Below are 22377 nucleotides of genomic sequence, written 5' to 3'. Positions count from 1 at the left end.
ATTGTGATATCAGCTTTCTGTTCTCAAATGAATCTAGATAGGGTAAGAGTTATGTATACAGGGGGGTCATTAACTGGCGAAGTGTCTTATTACAAGGATTGGTAGAGTTCTAGGCTGAGAAATTGACGCGAAAAATGCTATTAACCTACTTGAAACCATGGGTACTTGCTATTGGTGTGGTAGATTGATGTGAAAATATGCTATCGACATACTTGAGACCAAGTGTACTTGCTATCGCTATGGTAGATAAACGGCTGAGAAATTGACACCAAAATATGCTATCGACCTACTTGAGACTAAGCAGTGAGAACTTAATGGCATTTTTCAACTATGAATTATTAGTTATAAATTTAAATTTTGATCTAACTTCCAAGGGAGAAATTCTCAAGGATAAGTTTGATACTTGTGAAAATATTTGGGTGTGAAAATCATCTTTTGTTATAGTTGAACTATTCGAACTCTTGTTTCTAGAAAAGTTCATATTAGTGTTTGAGAAATGAAGGAAAATTTTCTCATATGGAGCAAATTGATTTACCTTCTTTTTTCTCTAGATTTGTATTCCTGCATGCTTCCATCTGCCTTCCTAAACAGATGCATATAGGTTTAGACATGGAAGAAAGAGAGAAACTTCTTAGTGAGGAGAGCAAGGGATTGAGCATTTTTGAGAGAGAAACAGAGTGCGCGAGGGATACATGAGAGAGAGAGAGAGAGAGTACGGGATGGATACATGAGAGAGAGAGTGAGAAAATGATTTTACCGTCTTGCGGATAAAACGTTGCTATCTTTTCCTATTTTTTCCCCACGAGAAGTTATTTTCACACTTTTCTGTCGAACCAAATAGTAGAAACTCGAAAATCGTTTTCCTACTAGAATTTTTGCAAGCAGAGAAAAAGAAAAATGAACTTTGAAAAGATTCCGACAAGATTTTAAAATGATTAAAAGATAAACTTCTATAAATAATTTGATACTAGTAGATTGTCCAACGACTAGGAGAGGTGCAACAAGATGTTTGGAAATATAAAACCTTCATTACACCATCTTATACATGATATAGGTCTTTTTTTTTGTTACAACATGATATAGAAGGCCTTAGTGTACAAATGAGAAAAACATCAAGCAAGTAGTGTCTTTGGTGGACTCCGAGAATATCATAACAAAGTTACAAGCGCGAATCGCAAAGAGACCAAACTAACCAAGAAGTTAGCTAAACCATCTTGACGCCATAACTCTTCAAAGAGTTGGTGTCAAATAGGTCTAGTTTCCACCTGCTATGTGCTTTTGTGCAACAATTGTTCCAATTAATAGAATTGCAGTTCTTATTAAAAAAAGGGACGCAGTCGGGATTCCTGGAGACGTGTTTCGCCCTAGTGCTTGCCCGCCTATTGCTGCTCAAAACTTCCATTCTCCTAGTGTCATAATAATCCAATAGTAGGGTGGCAATGGATGTTGACATTTTAAATTTCCCCCAATGTGAGGGGCAATAGTGTTGAACAATTTTGGTTGGTCTTTTCGATTGCAAAAGAAAGGGGTTAGTTCTTAGCTAACTGTGGATCTTCTGTAAAAGCAATATACTAGCCTTTGCGGAAAGAATAACGGAAACATATTTGTAAATAACTTATGGTCATCATAATCCCTGTGGTTGATTGTTCTGATCCAACACAACAAACCGCTGTGAAGTTTATTCTATTAAAACTGATAAAACCAAAATTTTCTAAATATGTTGTCAGACCAGTTCAGAGAAATGAAAGAAAACCTTCTGAAAGCCGGTTACAAACAGAATATTGAAATTGTTCAAGTACTGCTGGCAAAACTCGAGTATCTTCAAATATCTGAACGGGTGTTTTCATCCTCTTTAGGGGGAGCGAATTGCCTGGTAAGGCGGGACCTTGTCCATGGATCCATAGCTGGTCTCTGAGGTGGTTGAGGGGCCGGAAGTTTTGCCTGCCTAAGCTCGTTCTCTCGGTCAACAAACCTGCCCAGAAACAACGCGTAATGTTTAACACAGACCCACACACAAGATATTTGGACAATTACAAGGCAGGAAACTAAGTCTGCGAAAAGCTGCAGCCAAGTAGAGTTCAGCCTTCACTTCACAAATGGAAGAGTGAAAAGGTAAAAATGGCAAAAAATTTCAAGTGCCATGGGATAGTCTACTGAACTCCAATCTGGATTTTCTAATTAGACCTCCCATAGGACAAAAACAACACGATTTTTTGGGGGGTTATAAAGGTTGCTCGGAAAACTATTTGCATTAAGGTAGGGAATAAGATTCAAAGACAATGTAATGAAAACGGCACTTACTCAATATAGGCCATGGATGCAGCATCTCCTACTCGAATACGAGTTCTAAGCAATCTAGTGTATCCTCCTGCCCTATCTCTGATTACATAATAAGCTCCATGTAAGTTTATGGAGATGAACGAATTAAGTGCAGCATTCGGCAATTATTCAAAATCTTACTTGTAGCGATAGGCCAACTCTGTGAATAACTTGTGAATAACATCATCTCCTCGAACAAAAGCAGCGGCTTGTCTGGCAGCAGAGAGAGTACCCTGGTATGGTAAAACATGAAAACTGTATAGCAAAATACAAATACGACAACAAACACAGACATCACAAATTTGATAGATTTGTCTATTTCATAATATCCATACTAATGTGTGCCTAATAGCTCACTAGAAGCCCAACTCTGGATCAATGCTTGCATGTAAACTAAAATACCCACAAAATGGAGATATAATTCTGTTTTCTACAAGATCTTATATACCATTATAGTTGGATGAGAGATTGATGCATCTATTAATGTCAGATAACAATTGAACATAGAGATATTCAAAAGCATTCTCAAAGACAAGTAAATAAACACGCCATTGCATATCTATAGTTATGGTACATATGAAATAAAATGTCAAGAACAAGAAAACACCCTCAATAAACAATTAAATGCAGAATTGGAGGGAAGTTGGGAAATTATACCAATCTCTACATTTATCACTAAAGTGTTGGAGCGCATGTATATATGTGTGGGTGGGTGTTTGCTTGTGTGTGTCTGTGTCCATTTAAACATATATATACACACACAATCATATACATATATATCGACTAATAAAATCTAGTTTACCTCTTTCCCTAGCTGCACCATGTTATCAGCAAGACGCCGAATTTCTTTTGCCTGCAAATGAAGTAAAAACCTTTTCATTTATCTAGCTAGAAGTAAGAACACACTAAAGTGACATGGCTGACTGAAAATAACCAAATTTTTAGGTCTACTTGTGAAACCTTAATATACTGACTGAGGAGGAGCTAAGAAAACAATGACAGTTACCTTTGCTACTGTAGTTTCTATTCGCTCATGCTTCACCAGCTGAGAAACCATTGTTCTAACCAAATAACCAAAACCCTAAAAAAGTTATAACCCCAAAATAGCAAAATCAAAGCACTAAGAAGATTATATAATTTGGGCAAGAAAATATCAAAGGTATGAAGATGATGAAGACCTCAGCATAGACATACGATGACCAGCGGGCCGTCCGAGCTTTCGAAACTTAGTCATTGTCAAGTCGGAGAAGAAATTTTAGATCCTGCAAAAGCTAAAGTTTTTAGAAGAAAACCCTAACTCATAATTGAATTTTGAACATCATTTTATTTCACAAAGACCAGAAGAACCTTTAGCTGTTTTTACCTAAATGACCTCACAAAGAACAAATCAAACAAAAAATAAATTACATTTACAACCCAAAACCTACCAGGAAAAACAATTATACCTGAACAAAGTGGAATCAAAAACAAAAAAATTGGAGCTAAAACTAGACTAGATCGTTTAGAGAAACTCAGTAAGAAAAAGCACAAAGGGTTTTGCTAGGGTTTTGTGATTCAAAGTTGATTCGATAAATGAAACTCACTTGAAGATGAAGTCTGAAATTGCTCTCCCAAATACTTCTTAGTTTCGACCGATCTAAGAGTTATTTTTGATACAGATTACCAGTTAGAGAAAGATATTCAGGGGTTAGTACTTTAGAAAGAAAACTCGAAAGAGAGAAGGTCAAGAGATAGGTTCTGTTAGAATTTGGGGGAATTCTTAAAACTAGGGTTAGTTCTCCCATTTGATGCCGTTAGAAACGCCTCCCGTTTCTGTTGAAGGCGCCCTTTCAGGGAAACATCGATTCAGACACATGTGGTTTATTTATCAAATAGGTTGTTTGGTCTTTACACTTGAACTAATAGGACTGAACATCGGTTGGATAACCGATTTTTCAGCCCTATCCATATACCGAATCACAAGTTTCGGTTAGCGAAAATCTCAAGTCGAGCCAAACCGGCCATGGTTCGGTTCGGTTATCCAACTGAACTCTCCTGGACCGGTTTGGTTCGGTTGGATAACCAAATGGGTATCTAACCATATTGGTAAGTTAGTTACGTACAATTGTTTCTTGTCCATATCATGCATCAAAGTCAATCAGTGAATGAGGTTCTTTTTCTCGGCCTTCTATCAAAGTTACTGATTTTTATGTTGGAAGAATATACCCGATAACGAAGAACAAGAAGAAGAAGCAGAAAAAAATCACAAGTTAATGATGGCCAGTAAGTTTCTATATTGTATTTGTTTTCATTCAACATAAAATCCCACAAGAGAAACCCACAAGAGACATACCAAATTAAATGCAACTAAAATGGGGAAAAAAATAAGAGTAGTTTGTATGATAAGAACTTGAAGATGGAGGAGTATTATTTTAAAGAGAGAAGGAGATGAAGCAAAATAACAAATGATGAAGAGACTCAACCAAAAAATAGATTGTTAGTCTCTTGAAGCAGACGAGCAGTAGTCGTCTTCTCGTCTAGTCGCGGTGGCTGGTCACCGGTGAGCCCTAAATCGAGTAATTGAGTGGAAATGAAGGTGAGATCTGAAATGTTAGGGAGCGGATAGCTTATATTATGAGCTTTTGTATAAGTCCATAAATAAAAGCGCTTTTTAAAAATCTGTCTGAGTCATTTGGTACGCTACATAAAAAGTGTTTTATATCTTAAAAAGCTAGGACATGACATTTGGTAAAAAAAATGTAATCTTCAATTGTAGTTATTAGACAATATGTTTATATCATTATATTAATAAAAAAATATATATAAATTTTAAAAACTAAAATAAAATAATATATTTTTTTTAAGTTTTTCATAAACACATAAAGATAAAAATTAGAGAAATTTGAATCTTATGTAGTGGTGATGGTGCTCGATGGTGGTGGACGTGTTGTGGCGGTTGTGGTGGTGCTTAATGGTGCGTAGTTGTGGCAGTGATGGCGATGGTAGAATTGAGGGGGTGTTGGTGGTTAGGGAGCAAAGTTGCAACGACGGTAGTGAAATGGTGTTGGTGGAGGCGGATTGGTCGATTTGTGGCGATAATGGTGAAGTGGTTGTGGAATGGTTGTGGTAGAATTGAGGGGGTGTTGATGGTTAGGGAGCAAAGTTGCAACGACGGTAGTAAAATGGTGTTGGTGGAGGCGGAGTGGTCAATTTGTGGCGATAATGGTGAAGTGGTTGTGAAATGGTTGTGGTAGTTGGTGGTGGAGTTAGGGTGAAACTGGAATGGTGGTGATGGAGTTGCGCCGAAGGTGAAGTTGCGTCGGAGGTCGTGGAGTTGCAAGGGAGTTGGTGAAGCATCGATGATGGTGGTAGAGTGGTGGCGAAGGTGGTGGAGTGGTTGTACAAAAAAATTGATAGTTGTAGAATAGTTGTGGTGGTGGTGGTGGTGGAGTTGCGCCGAAAGTGGTAGAGTGGTGGTGATGGAGTTGCCCGGAGGTAGTATAGAAGTGGTGAAGTGTTGGTGATGGTGGTGGGGTGGTTGTGATGGAGGTAGTGAAGTGGTTGTGATGGCGGTGGATGTTTATTGATGGTTTGACAAAAAAGATAAACATTTTATTTTATTTCATAGGTAGCTTTTAAAAAGAAGCTATAAAAAAGCCACAAAATTTTATTTTACATTATCAAACACCAATAAACATATCATTAGTAGTGATATGTGATATGATTACAACAAACAATATATAGTGAACCGAACAGTGAAGAAGAATAGGGAAAACTGAAGGAGAAGAATAATTACCTGATGGACAGATTGAAGTGAAATGAGGTGGACTCCGTCGAAGAAGATAATGAAGGCTGGAGGTAATGGAAGGTTACTAAACCCTAAAAGACAACGTTTTTCTTTATTATAAGAGAATTATATCAAAGTTTCAACTACAATAACCAAATCATCTAACTTGTAGAACAATAAAATCTGATAAAAGAAACTGATATTTGAATCGAAGTTTGCGGGTTTGAGGTTGAAATCCAAAGTTGAAAATTTGGAAAAAGAAAACCCTTTTCTGGTTAAAGGAAGATGAAAACTTACCAGGATCCGGGAGCTCTGCGAGCAGAATAGTATAGAGTTCGGCTGCTGAGAATCGGAGGTTTAGGGTTTAAGGGTTCGTCTTCTCTGTCTTGTTTTCAATGTCCGAACCAGAAAAACCAATACTAAACCCTACAAAGTACTCCTAGATTATTAATTTTAATCGGAACCGTCGGGTTAATCACGCTCTTCACACTAGAGTCCAAGCTAACGTGGCCGAATCTCACGGTTTCTGTCCCCACACAGAAGTTTAGGGCTATTTGAACTTACCGAGACTGCAATGACCATCCAAAGGAAAGTTTTGTAATATAATGTGTGGTTGACAACATAATTGACCATAGGAGATATTCTCAATGACTAGTAGGAGGTGGGGAGAACGGGTTGGTTGGTGCCTTTATATCACTTCCTTATGGAGTATGGATAATGTAGTGCCTTTATCTTCATTTCCTTATGGGGTGTTACCGAAAGACACAACTAGGGTTTTGTTTGTTAGCTAGGGTTTATTGAGCAGAAGAGTATCCAGGGTTAGTGTGAGCATTCTAACCCGCCAACGAAACCCAAAAAACCCTACTAATATAGTCAATCCAACGGTTCAAAATCATACAATAACAAACCCTAGAACCAAAGGCAGAGATGCAAATCCAATCCAAACTATAAAAAACTAAACCCTAAACACTTATAAACTTCTCTGCCCGCAGCATTTTCTTCATATAGAGAGAGAGAGAGAGAGTGGATTTACAGAGAAGCTAGAGACGATGAAGTTCAATCCTAGGGTTTCAAGTTCCAGAAGGAAGAGCAGAAAAGCTCATTTCACAGCACCATCAAGCGTTCGTCGAGTTCTTATGAGCGCACCTCTCTCCTCTGATCTTCGAACAAAATACAATGTCAGATCTGTTCCAGTTCGTAAAGACGATGAAGTTCAAGTCGTAAGAGGAACTTTTAAAGGTAGAGAAGGCAAAGTTGTTCAAGTTTACCGGAGAAAATGGGTGATTCATATTGAAAGAATCACCAGAGAAAAAGTTAATGGATCAACTGTTAACGTCGGAATCAATCCATCGAAAGTCGTCGTTACGAAACTCAGACTTGATAAAGATCGGAAAGATCTTCTTGAACGAAAGGCAAAGGGACGAGCAGCTGCTGATAAAGATAAGGGAACTAAGTTCACTACTGAAGATATCATGCAAAATGTTGATTAATTAGATGAGTTTCTTCTTCTTCTTCTTTATCATCTTCATTTTGAATTTTAGAAAGAGAAAGTTTGAATTTTTGAACATCTTGAATTTAGTTTTGGGATTATGTTTTGTTAAGATTGAATCTTATTTAAGTAACTTCAAGTTTGAAACTTATTTCTTGTTTAATGAATGGGTAGTTTTTGAATGTGTTATTGTATTGCCCTAATTTGCAGGGAAGATATTATTATGAAACCTAGTTGTGTTATTGTACTGCATAGTTGTGCTAAGTAATGCATGAAAACTAGGGTTTTGGATGAACTTGTGCTAAGTAGACTGCAATAGACATGATTTAGTTCATCTACTATGCTTAGAAACTTGTGATTTGGATGAACTTTCTTCATGTATCCTGTAAGGGTTTTTAGCTATAAGTTCATTACTTTGTGTTTTGGGGTTTAAGTAGCTTGCTAATGGGATCTAATCGAGTTGTTAATAATATTCACAGTAGTTCTAACATATGCAATTGATATTGCTCGACTTTTCGATACACTAGTTCTAACATATGCTATTGATATTGCCCGACCACCCGTGTAACTTTTTGATACACTAGTTACATATGCAATTGATATTGCCCGACCACCCGATTAACTTTTTATAAGATTCGGGTGGCAGGTACCTTGAGATCGCCCGATCCACCCAAGTTGCAAGGTGACTGATCAAAGCCGATTCGGTTACCGGGGCTGGCTGATCTTCCCTCCAACTGTCTAATTTATATTATCGGCATGTCCATTGTTTTTGTGATAGCATATAATATATTATTGATTCTTCTCTCTTGAGGCTATAAATCTTATCATTTGCTTTTAGTTGATTTTGTGAAGCTAACTTTCTAATATAAGATTGTTTCTAATGAATGCCAAAAAATTAGGAGAATAAGGCATTGCATGTAATTTGGTCTTCTTTAAATGGATTGAGTTTGTGGATGAGGACATGAATGAAGTTCCACCATAGGCTTTGGTTAATGATGCTGAAAGTTAGAACTCTGGTCTTTGATATCTCTCTACTTAATCATCCAAATTTTCATGCAAATTGAGTTCGTTTAATCTATGTTAATTGAGTTCTTTTGATGGAGAAGATGAATTGGTCATTGTGATATTAGCTTTCTGTTGTCAAATGAATCTAGATAGGGTAAGAGTTATGTATATAGGGGGGTCATTAACTGGCGAAGTGTCTTATTACAAGGATTGGTAGAGTTTTAGTCTGAGAAATTGACGCGAAAAATGCTATTAACCTACTTGAAACCATGGGTACTTGCTATTGGTGTGGTAGATTGATGTGAAAATATGCTATCGACCTACTTGAGACCAAGTGCACTTGCTATCGCTATGGTAGATAATCGGCTTAGAAATTGACACCAAAATATGCTATCGACCTACTTGAGACTAAGCAGTGAGAACTTAATGGCATTTTTCAACTATGAATGATTAGTTCTAAATTTAAATTTTGATCTAACTTTCAAGGGAGAAAATCTCAAGGATAAGTTTGATAGTGTGAAAATATTTGGGTATGAAAATCATCTTTTTCTGTGAAAAGAAACCTAGGTTTTTCTTACTGGAAATTTACTTTTTAGCGATCGGTTTGAGGCAAAATTTTAGGGAAATTCTCACTCAGATCTTGCAATGAGGGTTTATATAAAGTAAACTGATCACCTTTCAAAATTATGCTTGCCCAGATTATGGTTCTAGTAGTGATCCCAAATTTAATCATGATTGAAGGGGTTCTCTAGAAGATTTGGTTCCTCTAAGGTATCATGACTGAACTAATACTGGCATATATTTTGTTATATTCGAACTCTTGTTTCTAGAAAAGTTCTTATTAGTGTTCGAGAAATGAAGGAAAATTTTCTCATATGGAGCAAATTGATTTACCTTCTTTTTTTTCTAGATTTGTATTCCTGCATGCTTCCATCTGCCTTCCTAAACAGAAGCATATAGGTTTAGACATGGAAGAAAGAGAGAAACTTCTGAGTGAGGAGAGCAAGGGATAGAGCATTTTCGAGAGAGAAACAGAGTGCGCGATGGATATATGAGAGAGAGAGAGAGAGAGAGTACGGGATGGATACATGAGAGAGAGTGAGAAAATGATTTTACAGTCTTGCGGGTAAAACTTTGCTAGCTTTTCCTATTTTTTCCCCACGAGAAGTGATTTTCACACTTTTCTGTCGAACCAAATAGTAGAAACTCGAAAATCATTTTCCTACTAGAATTTTTGCAAGCAGAGAAAAAGAAAAATGAACTTTGAAAAGATTCCGACAAGATTTTAAAATGATTAAAAGATAAACTTCTATGAATAATCTGATACTAGTAGATTGTCCAACGACTAATGGGGTTGGGCTCCTACATATCTGAATTTGGGAGCCCAACCCGAGTCCTCTTACATTTGCTCTTATAGTAAATTGACTGAAGAAAATGGTGAGTCGACGTAGACTAGTTGGAAGAAGAGGTGCAACAAGATGTTTGGAAATTTAAAACCTTCATTACACCATCTTATACATGATATAGAAGGTCTTTCTTTTTCTTTTTCTTTTTGTTACAACATGATATAGAAGGTCTTAGTATACAAATGCAAAGCAATATGGAACTGTTCCAATCAACTAAAACAACCAAACATATCCTCCAAAGACGACTAAGATTTATTTTTCAACAAAAAAAAAAAAAGTAAGATTTATTTTAATACCGCTTTCCAAACATCATTGGAGATACTTGTTTATTTTTGTGGTCTATGATGGTAGAAGTAGGTGTATCCTCAGCAAATCTTATACCACCATATGTTGATCAGTAGATGAAGGGAGGCAATGGCTGTTAGATGTGTCTTGCCCAAAACATCAAGCAAGTAGGGTTTTGGGGGACTCCCAGAATATCATAGCAAAGTTACAAGGGCGAATCGCAAAGAGACCAAACTAACCAAGAACTTAGCTAAACGGTCTAGACGCCATAACTCTTCAAAGAGTTGGTGTCAAATAGATCTAGTTTCCACCTGCTATGTGCTTTTGTGCAACAATTGTTCCAATTAATAGAATTGCAGTTCTTACTAAAAAAAAGGGACGCAGTCGGGATTCCTACATACGTGTTTCACCCTAGTGCTTGCTACGGCCTCGAGCCCAGTCCCGCCTATTCCTGCTCAAAACTTTCATTCTCCTAGTGTCATAATAATCCAATAGTAGGGTGGAAATGGATGTTCACATTTTAAATTTCCCCCAATGTGAGGGGAATTAGTTTTGAACAATTTGGGACGGTCTTTTCGATTGAAAAGAAAGGGGTTAGTTCTTGGCTAACTGTGGATCTTCTGTAAAAGCAATATACTAGCCTTTGCGGAAAGAATAACGGAAACATATTTGTAAATAACTTATGGTCATCATAATCCCCGTGGTTGATTGTTCTGATCAAACACAACAAACCGCTGTGAAGTTTATTCTATTAAAACTGATAAAACCAAAATTTTCTAAATATGTTGTCAGACCAGTTCAGAGAAATGAAAGAAAACCTTCTGAAAGCCGGTTACAAACAGAATATTGAAATTGTTCAAGTACTGCTGGCAAAACTCGAGTATCTTCAAATATCTGAACGGGTGTTTTCATCCTCTTTAGGGGGAGCGAATTGCTTGGTAAGGCGGGACCTTGTCCATGGATCCATAGCTGGTCTCTGAGGTGGTTGAGGGGCCGGAAGTTTTGCCTGCCTAAGCTCGTTCTCTCGGTCAACAAACCTGCCCAGAAACAACGCGTAATGTTTAACACAGACCCACACACAAGATATTTGGACAATTACAAGGCAGGAAACTAAGTCTGCGAAAAGCTGCAGCCAAGTAGAGTTCAGCCTTCACTTCACAAATGGAAGAGTGAAAAGGTAAAAATGGCAAAAAATTTCAAGTGCCATGGGATAGTCTACTGAACTCCAATCTGGATTTTCTAATTAGACCTCCCATAGGACAAAAACAACACGATTTTTTGGGGGGTTATAAAGGTTGCTCGGAAAACTATTTGCATTAAGGTAGGGAATAAGATTCAAAGACAATGTAATGAAAACGGCACTTACTCAATATAGGCCATGGATGCAGCATCTCCTACTCGAATACGAGTTCTAAGCAATCTAGTGTATCCTCCTGCCCTATCTCTGATTACATAATAAGCTCCATGTAAGTTTATGGAGATGAACGAATTAAGTGCAGCATTCGGCAATTATTCAAAATCTTACTTGTAGCGATAGGCCAACTCTGTGAATAACTTGTGAATAACATCATCTCCTCGAACAAAAGCAGCGGCTTGTCTGGCAGCAGAGAGAGTACCCTGGTATGGTAAAACATGAAAACTGTATAGCAAAATACAAATACGACAACAAACACAGACATCACAAATTTGATAGATTTGTCTATTTCATAATATCCATACTAATGTGTGCCTAATAGCTCACTAGAAGCCCAACTCTGGATCAATGCTTGCATGTAAACTAAAATACCCACAAAATGGAGATATAATTCTGTTTTCTACAAGATCTTATATACCATTATAGTTGGATGAGAGATTGATGCATCTATTAATGTCAGATAACAATTGAACATAGAGATATTCAAAAGCATTCTCAAAGACAAGTAAATAAACACGCCATTGCATATCTATAGTTATGGTACATATGAAATAAAATGTCAAGAACAAGAAAACACCCTCAATAAACAATTAAATGCAGAATTGGAGGGAAGTTGGGAAATTATACCAATCTCTACATTTATCACTAAAGTGTTGGAGCGCATGTATATATGTGTGGGTGGGTGTTTGCTTGTGTGTGTCTGTGTCCATTTAAACATATATATACACACACAATCATATACATATATATCGACTAATAAAATCTAGTTTACCTCTTTCCCTAGCTGCACCATGTTATCAGCAAGACGCCGAATTTCTTTTGCCTGCAAATGAAGTAAAAACCTTTTCATTTATCTAGCTAGAAGTAAGAACACACTAAAGTGACATGGCTGACTGAAAATAACCAAATTTTTAGGTCTACTTGTGAAACCTTAATATACTGACTGAGGAGGAGCTAAGAAAACAATGACAGTTACCTTTGCTACTGTAGTTTCTATTCGCTCATGCTTCACCAGCTGAGAAACCATTGTTCTAACCAAATAACCAAAACCCTAAAAAAGTTATAACCCCAAAATAGCAAAATCAAAGCACTAAGAAGATTATATAATTTGGGCAAGAAAATATCAAAGGTATGAAGATGATGAAGACCTCAGCATAGACATACGATGACCAGCGGGCCGTCCGAGCTTTCGAAACTTAGTCATTGTCAAGTCGGAGAAGAAATTTTAGATCCTGCAAAAGCTAAAGTTTTTAGAAGAAAACCCTAACTCATAATTGAATTTTGAACATCATTTTATTTCACAAAGACCAGAAGAACCTTTAGCTGTTTTTACCTAAATGACCTCACAAAGAACAAATCAAACAAAAAATAAATTACATTTACAACCCAAAACCTACCAGGAAAAACAATTATACCTGAACAAAGAGGAATCAAAAACAAAAAAATTGGAGCTAAAACTAGACTAGATCGTTTAGAGAAACTCAGTAAGAAAAAGCACAAAGGGTTTTGCTAGGGTTTTGTGATTCAAAGTTGATTCGATAAATGAAACTCACTTGAAGATGAAGTCTGAAATTGCTCTCCCAAATACTTCTTAGTTTCGACAGATCTAAGAGTTATTTTTGATACAGATTACCAGTTAGAGAAAGATATTCAGGGGTTAGTACTAGGGTTGGGAATCGGTCCGGGCGGGCGGAAACGGACACTAACTTAATCGGTCCCGGGCGGAACGGGCACAAGTATCAAGTGTCCACTCGGACATCCGGACAAAAACGGACGGGCATTTCGGATTTTTCTCGACAAAGTGCCCGTCCGTGACCGTTTTCAAACTCGGGCAGTTCGGGTAACGGTCGATCGGGCACCGGTCACTAATGAAAAAATGAATAAAATTTTGTTCCCAACTAAATCTGTTTAATAGCTTAAATACTACTTTCTAAGCATCCACTTTATAATCCCAAAAAGTAAATGAATACAGACTTTAAAGATCAAACACCCACTTTATAATCCCCAAAAGTAAATGAATACGGACTTTAAAGATCATCATTTGGCCGATACTTCGATGATTACAAAGACATGGTGTCGATAATTAGATTTAAAATCTTGACATGCCAGTAAGTTGCCGAAACATCGACCTTCATAGGTTTCCTTTAAGATCTGTTTCAGATCTTCTTTCTCTTCCTTGTAAAATACTTGCAATCTATTTCTAAGGGTGCCACGAGAGAACCTCGCATATGTTGGACAAAAACTGTCATTGATAGTGTACTCAACAAATCTATCTTCAACAAATGAGAATGCAAGTTCATTCATTACAGTCATCTTTATCATATTGTCTCGAGCTCGAGACTGGCTATACTTAAAAGTAGTCATTTGGCCCGATTGGCCAGAGGACAAGGTTGACTGTTTTAAATCAACCTTAAGCAAAGCACACCTATCATTGTGCCTGCGAAAGTGAGTTGTTCCATTGTCAGTTTTGGCATCTTTAATGTCTCCGCAATATTTGCATTTAGCCATTCTCTTTTTTTTGTTCTCAGGGTCATTTGGGATCGGAACATCAAAAAGATCCCAATGAACCCATACATTAGATGTTCTCTTTTTCTTTTTTCCTTTCTTTGAGCCATCTTGAACTGTAGTATCAACAGTAGAAGAAGGCACAATAACTGGAACAGCAGTATCTGCTGAGGTACTTGTACCAACACCCGGTCCAGATGAAACCAGATTTGCGGTACTCGGACCAGAAGCTGATGAAGCTCCAAGGTCCATGACCTACAACAATTACTACTATTTCAGTTGTAGTAATACAACAACCAAAGTAAGCAATCAGCATACATATCAAACCAAGTTGCTAACTCTAGATCAGCCATCATAAACAGGAAGCGACTCAACTTGACCAATAAATTGGCCTAAGGAATCATATCAAGTTATTAGGCTAATCCAAGAGTTTACCTTCATGGCTTCATACGTGGTACAATCTTTCATTGAAAACTCTAAAACATTTGTCATCATTTGGTCTACAAAATAAATCAGACATGTTGCTGAACTCAACTTGACCAAGAAATAGCCAGAATCAGAGTTAACCTTCATTATTCTGATTTAACTCTAACCATCAGATTCTACTAACCATCACACATATATCATATAAAATCATGAAACATCAAACCATTCGACATACATATCAATAAAGCTACAAAATTTGTCATCATTTGGTCTAAAAAATAAATCAGACATGTTGCTGAACTCAACTTGACTAAGAAACAGGCAGAATCAGAGTTAACCTTCATTATTCTGATTTAACTCTAACCATCAGATTCTACTAACCATCACACATATATCATATAAAATCATGAAACATCAAACCATTCGACATACATATCAATAAAGCTACAAAATTTGTCATCATTTGGTCAAAAAAATAAATCAGACATGTTGCTGAACTCAACTTGACTAAGAAACAGCCAGAATCAGAGTTAACCTTCATTATTCTGATTTAACTCTAACCATCAGATTCTACTGACCATCACACAGATATCATATAAACTGCAAGAAATATAGACATACTTACAGAGCTTGCAATTCTTAGATGAAAGATAAAGAAGAACTAAGCCAAGAAAGACAGAAACCAAGTGGATAATATGAAATAGTGGGTTCACCACTTCACCTGCAAAATATGAAATAAGTTAGAAACCTAACACAAAACAAATATCATACAGTATTACCCTAAGAGATTGATTCGGAGACGAAGGCTTAATTTGAGGAATAGCTCAAACATTTGACCAACAGAAATCAGATACAAAGAGTGAAGGATAAGTTTAATCAAATTTAATACTAAAAAAACCTCTCGATTCAAAGAGAGATAAAGAAAAAATCACTTAGGGACTTAGGGTTAAGCGTTTAAACATACTTACAAATAGAGATTCAAAGAGTGAAAGCTTCGACAAAGAGAAGATATGAAGAAAGCTTCGACTCAAGAGGTTACTGATTCTAGGGTTACTGAGAAAGCTTCAACTCAAGAGGTTGTCGAATCAACAGAGGAGAGACGAAGGAGGCTGAGAGGTTACTGATTCTAGGGTTTATTGATTCTAGGTTTTTCAGATTCTAGGGTTTCAAGTTTCATTCTTCAAAGGAGAGGGACGAGACTACGAGAGGGAGTTTAGTGAGGTCGGCAGTCGGCTGAGATTGAGAGAGGGAAAGGCAAAGAAAATAGAATTTCTAGGTTAAATATTTCTGCCTTCAAATCTAAAGGTTGTAATTAACCCTACATATCTAACGGCTTAAAATCAATTATATCACCGGGCGGGTATAACGGGTAGGGTAATTGGGCGTGTATGATAGGGCGGACAAAAGAAACGGGCATACTCGGTCGGACCACCGGGCAGGGACTTTTGCCCGCGTCCGTCCGGTTAGGATCTTCCTGGCGGGCGGGTACGGTCTGCTTCGGTCATCGGCCGGTCACGGACTCTTCGGACTCGGGCGGTCGTGGGCGGATTTCGGGTTTCCGGGCCAAAATCCCACCCCTAGTTAGTACTTTAGAAAGAAAACTCGAAAGAGAGAAGGTCAAGAGATAGGTTCTGTTAGAATTTGGGGGAATTCTTAAAACTAGGGTTAGTTCTCCCATTTGATGCCGTTAGAAACGCCTCCCGTTTCTGTTGAAGGCGCCCTTTCAGGGAAACATCGATTCAGACACATGTGGTTTATTTATCAAATAGGTTGTTTGGTCTTTACACTTGAACTAATAGGACTGAACATCGGTTGGATAACCGATTTTTCAGCCCTATCCATATACCGAATCACAAGTTTCGGTTAGCGAAAATCTCAAGTCGAGCCAAACCGGCCATGGTTCGGTTCGGTTATCCAACTGAACTCTCCTGGACCGGTTTGGTTTGGTTGGATAACCAAATGGGTATCTAACCATATTGGTAAGTTAGTTACGTACAATTGTTTCTTGTCCATATCATGCATCAAAGTCAATCAGTGAATGAGGTTCTTTTTCTCGGCCTTCTATCAAAGTTACTGATTTTTATGTTGGAAGAATATACCCGATAACGAAGAACAAGAAGAAGAAGCAGAAAAAAATCACAAGTTAATGATGGCCAGTAAGTTTCTATATTGTATTTGTTTTCATTCAACATAAAATCCCACAAGAGAAACCCACAAGAGACATACCAAATTAAATGCAACTAAAATGGGGAAAAAAATAAGAGTAGTTTGTATGATAAGAACTTGAAGATGGAGGAGTATTATTTTAAAGAGAGAAGGAGATGAAGCAAAATAACAAATGATGAAGAGACTCAACCAAAAAATAGATTGTTAGTCTCTTGAAGCAGACGAGCAGTAGTCGTCTTCTCGTCTAGTCGCGGTGGCTGGTCACCGGTGAGCCCTAAATCGAGTAATTGAGTGGAAATGAAGGTGAGATCTGAAATGTTAGGGAGCGGATAGCTTATATTATGAGCTTTTGTATAAGTCCATAAATAAAAGCGCTTTTTAAAAAATCTGTCTGAGTCATTTGGTACGCTACATAAAAAGTGTTTTATATCTTAAAAAGCTAGGACATGACATTTGGTAAAAAAAATGTAATCTTCAATTGTAGTTATTAGACAATATGTTTATATCATTATATTAATAAAAAAATATATAAATTTTAAAAACTAAAATAAAATAATATATTTTTTTTAAGTTTTTCATAAACACATAAAGATAAAAATTAGAGAAATTTGAATCTTATGTAGTGGTGATGGTGCTCGATGGTGGTGGACGTGTTGTGGCGGTTGTAGTGGTGCTTAATGGTGCGTAGTTGTGGCAGTGATGGCGATGGTAGAATTGAGGGGGTGTTGGTGGTTAGGGAGCAAAGTTGCAACGACGGTAGTGAAATGGTGTTGGTGGAGGCGGATTGGTCGATTTGTGGCGATAATGGTGAAGTGGTTGTGGAATGGTTGTGGTAGAATTGAGGGGGTGTTGATGGTTAGGGAGCAAAGTTGCAACGACGGTAGTGAAATGGTGTTGGTGGAGGCGGAGTGGTCAATTTATGGCGATAATGGTGAAGTGGTTGTGAAATGGTTGTGGTAGTTGGTGGTGGAGTTAGGGTGAAACTGGAATGGTGGTGATGGAGTTGCGCCGAAGGTGAAGTTGCGTCGGAGGTCGTGGAGTTGCAAGGGAGTTGGTGAAGCATCGATGATGGTGGTAGAGTGGTGGCGAAGGTGGTGGAGTGGTTGTACAAAAAAATTGATAGTTGTAGAATAGTTGTGGTGGTGGTGGTGGTGGAGTTGCGCCGAAAGTGGTAGAGTGGTGGTGATGGAGTTGCCCGGAGGTAGTATAGAAGTGGTGAAGTGTTGGTGATGGTGGTGGGGTGGTTGTGATGGAGGTAGTGAAGTGGTTGTGATGGCGGTGGATGTTTATTGATGGTTTGACAAAAAAGATAAACATTTTATTTTATTTCATAGGTAGCTTTTAAAAAGCAGCTATAAAAAAGCCACAAAATTGTGACTTCTGCTTAGTGGTGGCCAATGGGTCGTGTCGTGGCGGCACGACCCGTTCGACAGTCGTGGCGTGTTAGACACGCCACAGGCACGCTAGACACGGTTTTAAGCCGTGCCGTGTCGTGTCGTTCCCAGACCACAAAATCGGGGCACAAAAACGCCCCATGGCAACGGCCCAGCCGTTGCCGTGCCGTTTTCGTGGTGGTTCCGGCCGTTGCTGTGTCGGGTCGTGGCTAATGGGTAAGTTGTTTCCAAACGTAACAAAATAACCACTAAATAATTTTCAAGTCAAACGTTTTGATCTTTATTTAAACTTTAGAATCTATGTTTATTTTATTACTTAATAATATTATAAAGTATTGATTTTATTAATTAATAACTATTTTCAACAAAATAATAATAATAATATTTTGTAAATTAAGTATCTGTTTCTAACGTGTTAGCGTGTCGTGGTGGGTTAGGAACGTCATGGGCCGTGACGGGTCGTGTTTCCGTTCCTGACGTGTCGTGACTGACGGGTCTGGGAGCTTAAAATCCCAGACCCGCCACGGCCCGCTTGACCCGTGACGGGTCGGCACGGCACGGCACGCGACGTTTCCGTGTCTTGCCGTGTTGCCTTATAAGCGGGTCGTGTCGTGCCGTTTCCGAACCGACACGACCCGTCACGGCACGTCAGGAACGGAAAAACAATTATACCTGAACAAACAATTATACCTGAACAATTATACCTACCAGGAAAAACAATTATACCAGGAAAACAATTATACCTGGATGTAAAACCTACCAGGAAAAACAATTATACCTGAACAAACAATTAAACCAAAATAGATTATTATGTTTATTTTATTCCAATGTGATTTTGGATGTAAAACCTACCAGGAAAAACAATTATACCTGAACAAAGAGGAATCAAAAACAAAAAAATTGGAGCTAAAACTAGACTAGATCGTTTAGAGAAACTCAGTAAGAAAAAGCACAAAGGGTTTTGCTAGGGTTTTGTGATTCAAAGTTGATTCGATAAATGAAACTCACTTGAAGATGAAGTCTGAAATTGCTCTCCCAAATACTTCTTAGTTTCGACCGATCTAAGAGTTATTTTTGATACAGATTACCAGTTAGAGAAAGATATTCAGGGGTTAGTACTTTAGGAAGAAAACTCGAAAGAGAGAAGGTCAAGAGAGAGGTTCTGTTAGAATTTGGGGGAATTCTTAAAACTAGGGTTAGTTCTCCCATTTGATACCGTTAGAAACGCCTCCCGTTTCCATTGAAAGCGCCCTTTCCGAGGAAAAATCGATTCAGATACATGTGGTTTATTTATCAAATGGGTTGTTTGGTCTTTACACTTGAACTAATCAGGACTGAACATCGGTTGGATAATCGATTTTTCAGCCCTATCCATAGACCGAACCGCAAGTTTCGGTTATTGAATATCTCAAGTCGAGCCAAACGGTCGTGGTTCGGTTCAGTTATCCAACCGAACTCTCCTGGACCGGTTTGGTTCGGTTGGATAACCAAATGGGTGTCTAACCATATTGGTAAGTTAGTTACGTACAATTGTTTCTTGTCCATATCATGCATCAAAGTCAATCAGTGAATGGGGTTCTTTTTCTCAGCCTTCTATCAAAGCTACTGATTTTATTAAGCCGAGGTGTGTTAGACACGCCACAGGCACGCCAGACACGGTTTTAAGCCGTGTCCTTCCCAGACCACAAAGGCAGCGGTCCAGCCGTTGCCGTGCCGTTTTCGTGGCGGTTCCAGTCGTTGCTGTGTCGGGTCGTGGCTAATGGGTAAGTTGTTTCCAAACGTAACAAAATGAACCACTAAATAATTTTCAAGTCAAACTTTGTGATCTTTGTTTAAACTTTAGAATCTATGTTTATTTTATTACTTAATAATATTATAAAGTATTGATGTTATTAATTAATAACTATTTTCAACAAAATAATAATAATATTTTGTAAATTAAGTATCCGTTTCTAACGTGTTAGCGTGTCGTGGCGGGTTAGAAACGTCTTGGGCCGTGACGGGTCGTGTTTCCGTTCCTGACGGGTCTGGGAGCTTAAAATCCCAGACCCGCCACGGCCCGCTTGACCCGCGACGGGTCGGCACGGCACGACACGCGACGTTCCGTGTCGTGTCGTGTTGCCTTATAAGCGGGTCGTGTCATGCCATTTCTGGGTCGACACGACCGTTGGCCACCACTACTTCTGCTTCTGGAGAAAATGAGCTTTCCTAGCTTAAAATAAGCTACAACTTTTTTAAGTGGAACCAAAAGTTTGCAATAAGCGCTTAAAATATGCTAAAAACGCGTTTTTAGCTTTTTTTAAGTGGAACAATACGGGCATCAAAATGGCTTATGAATAATATCCTCCCATCTTGATTTTTCATGCATCCACATTTCCAAAATTAAACCCTCCTTTTATTTTGACTCACTTCTGGTAACATCAACCAGAAAAACTAAATTACTTAAATTTATCCCCATATAACAAAACGAAAATGAAACCCCTGGTTTTGTTCAATCAATTTTCATTATCTGATCATCAATATTTTTGTTATCGAGTGATGATGATGACCCACTAGTTTTTCCCCATCAGAAATGTTTTTATTAGGTTTTTTTTTTGGAATTTCTTTTCAACCCAAGTAGCTATTTCCATCTAATTGGATTCTTAGGTGGTCTTGATGACGGAATAATTTAGAGAGAGATAGAGAGAGGGGGGTTATTTGATTTTAGAGAGAGAAACAATTCAGGAAAGATTTTTCTAAAAAAGCACTTTGGGGAAGAAGACGAAGAGAGAGAAACAAATTGAGTAAGATGAAGAAGAGAGAGAAACAATTTGATTGATATGAAAGTAATTAAAATAAGGGTATTTCTTGAAAACCCAAAAAGAGGTTAACAATCAAATGAACGGTAACGGTCAAAAGGGGTTATCTAGAGATTTTTCGATAAACTAGAGTGCTACGCGGGAAGCTGACCATAAACTAGGGGGCCATTTGGAAAATAACTGTAATAATTACTATTATTGGTATTAAATATGGTTGCGACTTTGGAGAATAAAAAAAATCTCCGGTGAATAAAAACTTTCTACAAAATTAGTCTACTGGGATCGATTTTTTTATTTCTATTTGTTGCTACAAGGCTTTCAATTTTGGAAGTTAAAAAAAAAATTAAATTTTAGAAGATCCCATTTCCCTCAATATATTTCTTTATTCTCCAAAGTCGCGACCTTAATTATTAATTAAAGTAGAATCTACTAAATTGCCCATGAAAGTCACTCATTTTATGGTTGACAAATGTGGTCATCTTTCTACACTAGAATCCACCAAAATATCAAGGGTTAATTCCATTTGGCCCCCTAAAGATGACCAACTTCCAATATAGCCCCATTTTGATTTTTTCCATTAGTCAATCTTAGTCAACTTTAACAGCTGACTAATTATTTCCCTATTTACCCTCCTTTCAAATATTCTTTTCTGTTTATCTTTTCTTTCTTAGTGGTCGGAGCAGGGTCCCCGACGACGGTTGGAGGATACCTCGCCAGCGACCATAAACCAGTATTAAAAAAGATCCAAACCTTAAGTTTCTCTTTCCCTTTCAATCCTTTCATTACCTCTTCTTTCCAAACCCTAATTTACCTCCAAACCTATCTTCTTAATCCCCTTCCACCACCAAAAAAACAAACACCACCATGGAAGGACCTTCTGTTTCATCCCCTTGATACAACATCCCACATTCCATCACTTGCTAGAATCAAACATTAAGCTTCATCCAATCAATGTGTTATTGTTATCTCCCATTATGACATCCCATATCGTAATCGATTGAATATTTAGAGAGAGAGAGATCGAAACAAGTAATTATCAAACATTCGGTATAATGCCCAATATCTTCATCCAATATCTTCATCCAATCAAGTAATTATCAAACATTCGGTATGATGACCAATATCTTAAGAATGAATATTTAGAGAGAGATAGCTTACCGATTGCTCGGGACATTTAGAGAGAGAGATCGAATTATCCCAGTAGATTACCGGTTACTCGGGATACTTAGAGAGAGAGCTTATTGATTGCTTGAGATATTTAGAGAGAGAGAGAGAGCTTACCAGTTGCTCTGGATATTCAGAGAGAGCTTAGGCATTTCATCAAGTTCACGACAATTTGTGTTGATTTTCAATCCATTCCTCCATGACCTTGATGCTTCATAGTCCATACCAGTGAAACTTTTC

The 22377-nt window shown here is 37.8% G+C and overlaps 3 protein-coding genes across 5 annotated transcripts; 1 reads left to right on the top strand and 2 right to left on the bottom strand.

The window, feature by feature from the left end:
* Positions 1-1669: 1669 nt before the first annotated feature.
* LOC147537100 (uncharacterized) lies at positions 1670-3608 on the bottom strand. Its single transcript, XM_086644679.1, has 6 exons — positions 3498-3608; positions 3326-3380; positions 3122-3172; positions 2461-2552; positions 2302-2379; positions 1670-1972 (listed from the first exon to the last, which is right to left on the bottom strand). Exons 1-6 carry the CDS (start codon positions 3551-3553, stop codon positions 1822-1824), a joined length of 483 nt encoding a protein of 160 aa, XP_086500805.1. The 5' UTR covers positions 3554-3608; the 3' UTR covers positions 1670-1821.
* Positions 3609-7063: 3455 nt separating this feature from the next.
* LOC147537099 (large ribosomal subunit protein uL24z) lies at positions 7064-7756 on the top strand. Its single transcript, XM_086642457.1, has one exon. It carries the CDS (start codon positions 7135-7137, stop codon positions 7573-7575), a length of 441 nt encoding a protein of 146 aa, XP_086498583.1. The 5' UTR covers positions 7064-7134; the 3' UTR covers positions 7576-7756.
* A 3156-nt stretch (positions 7757-10912) lies between these two features.
* Positions 10913-15888, bottom strand: LOC147537098 (uncharacterized). Of its 3 annotated transcripts, none has more exons than XM_086642476.1 (8): positions 15584-15888; positions 15241-15336; positions 12833-12916; positions 12661-12715; positions 12457-12507; positions 11796-11887; positions 11637-11714; positions 10913-11307 (listed from the first exon to the last, which is right to left on the bottom strand). In XM_086642476.1, the coding sequence occupies exons 3-8, from the start codon at positions 12886-12888 to the stop codon at positions 11157-11159; spliced, it is 483 nt and encodes a 160-aa protein (XP_086498602.1). In that variant the 5' UTR covers positions 12889-12916; positions 15241-15336; positions 15584-15888; the 3' UTR covers positions 10913-11156. The 3 variants fall into 3 exon arrangements, with proteins under 3 accessions (XP_086498602.1, XP_086498604.1, XP_086498603.1); XM_086642478.1 differs by having other exon boundaries at positions 15580-15871; XM_086642477.1 differs by having other exon boundaries at positions 15237-15336; positions 15584-15865.
* Positions 15889-22377: the final 6489 nt, after the last annotated feature.

Source organism: Eschscholzia californica, unplaced genomic scaffold, assembly GCF_041429995.1.
Source record: "Eschscholzia californica isolate CP2 unplaced genomic scaffold, dmEscCali1.0.p SCAF_5, whole genome shotgun sequence".
NCBI lineage: Eukaryota > Viridiplantae > Streptophyta > Magnoliopsida > Ranunculales > Papaveraceae > Eschscholzia > Eschscholzia californica.
This window is presented reverse-complemented; position numbering and strand designations above follow the sequence as displayed.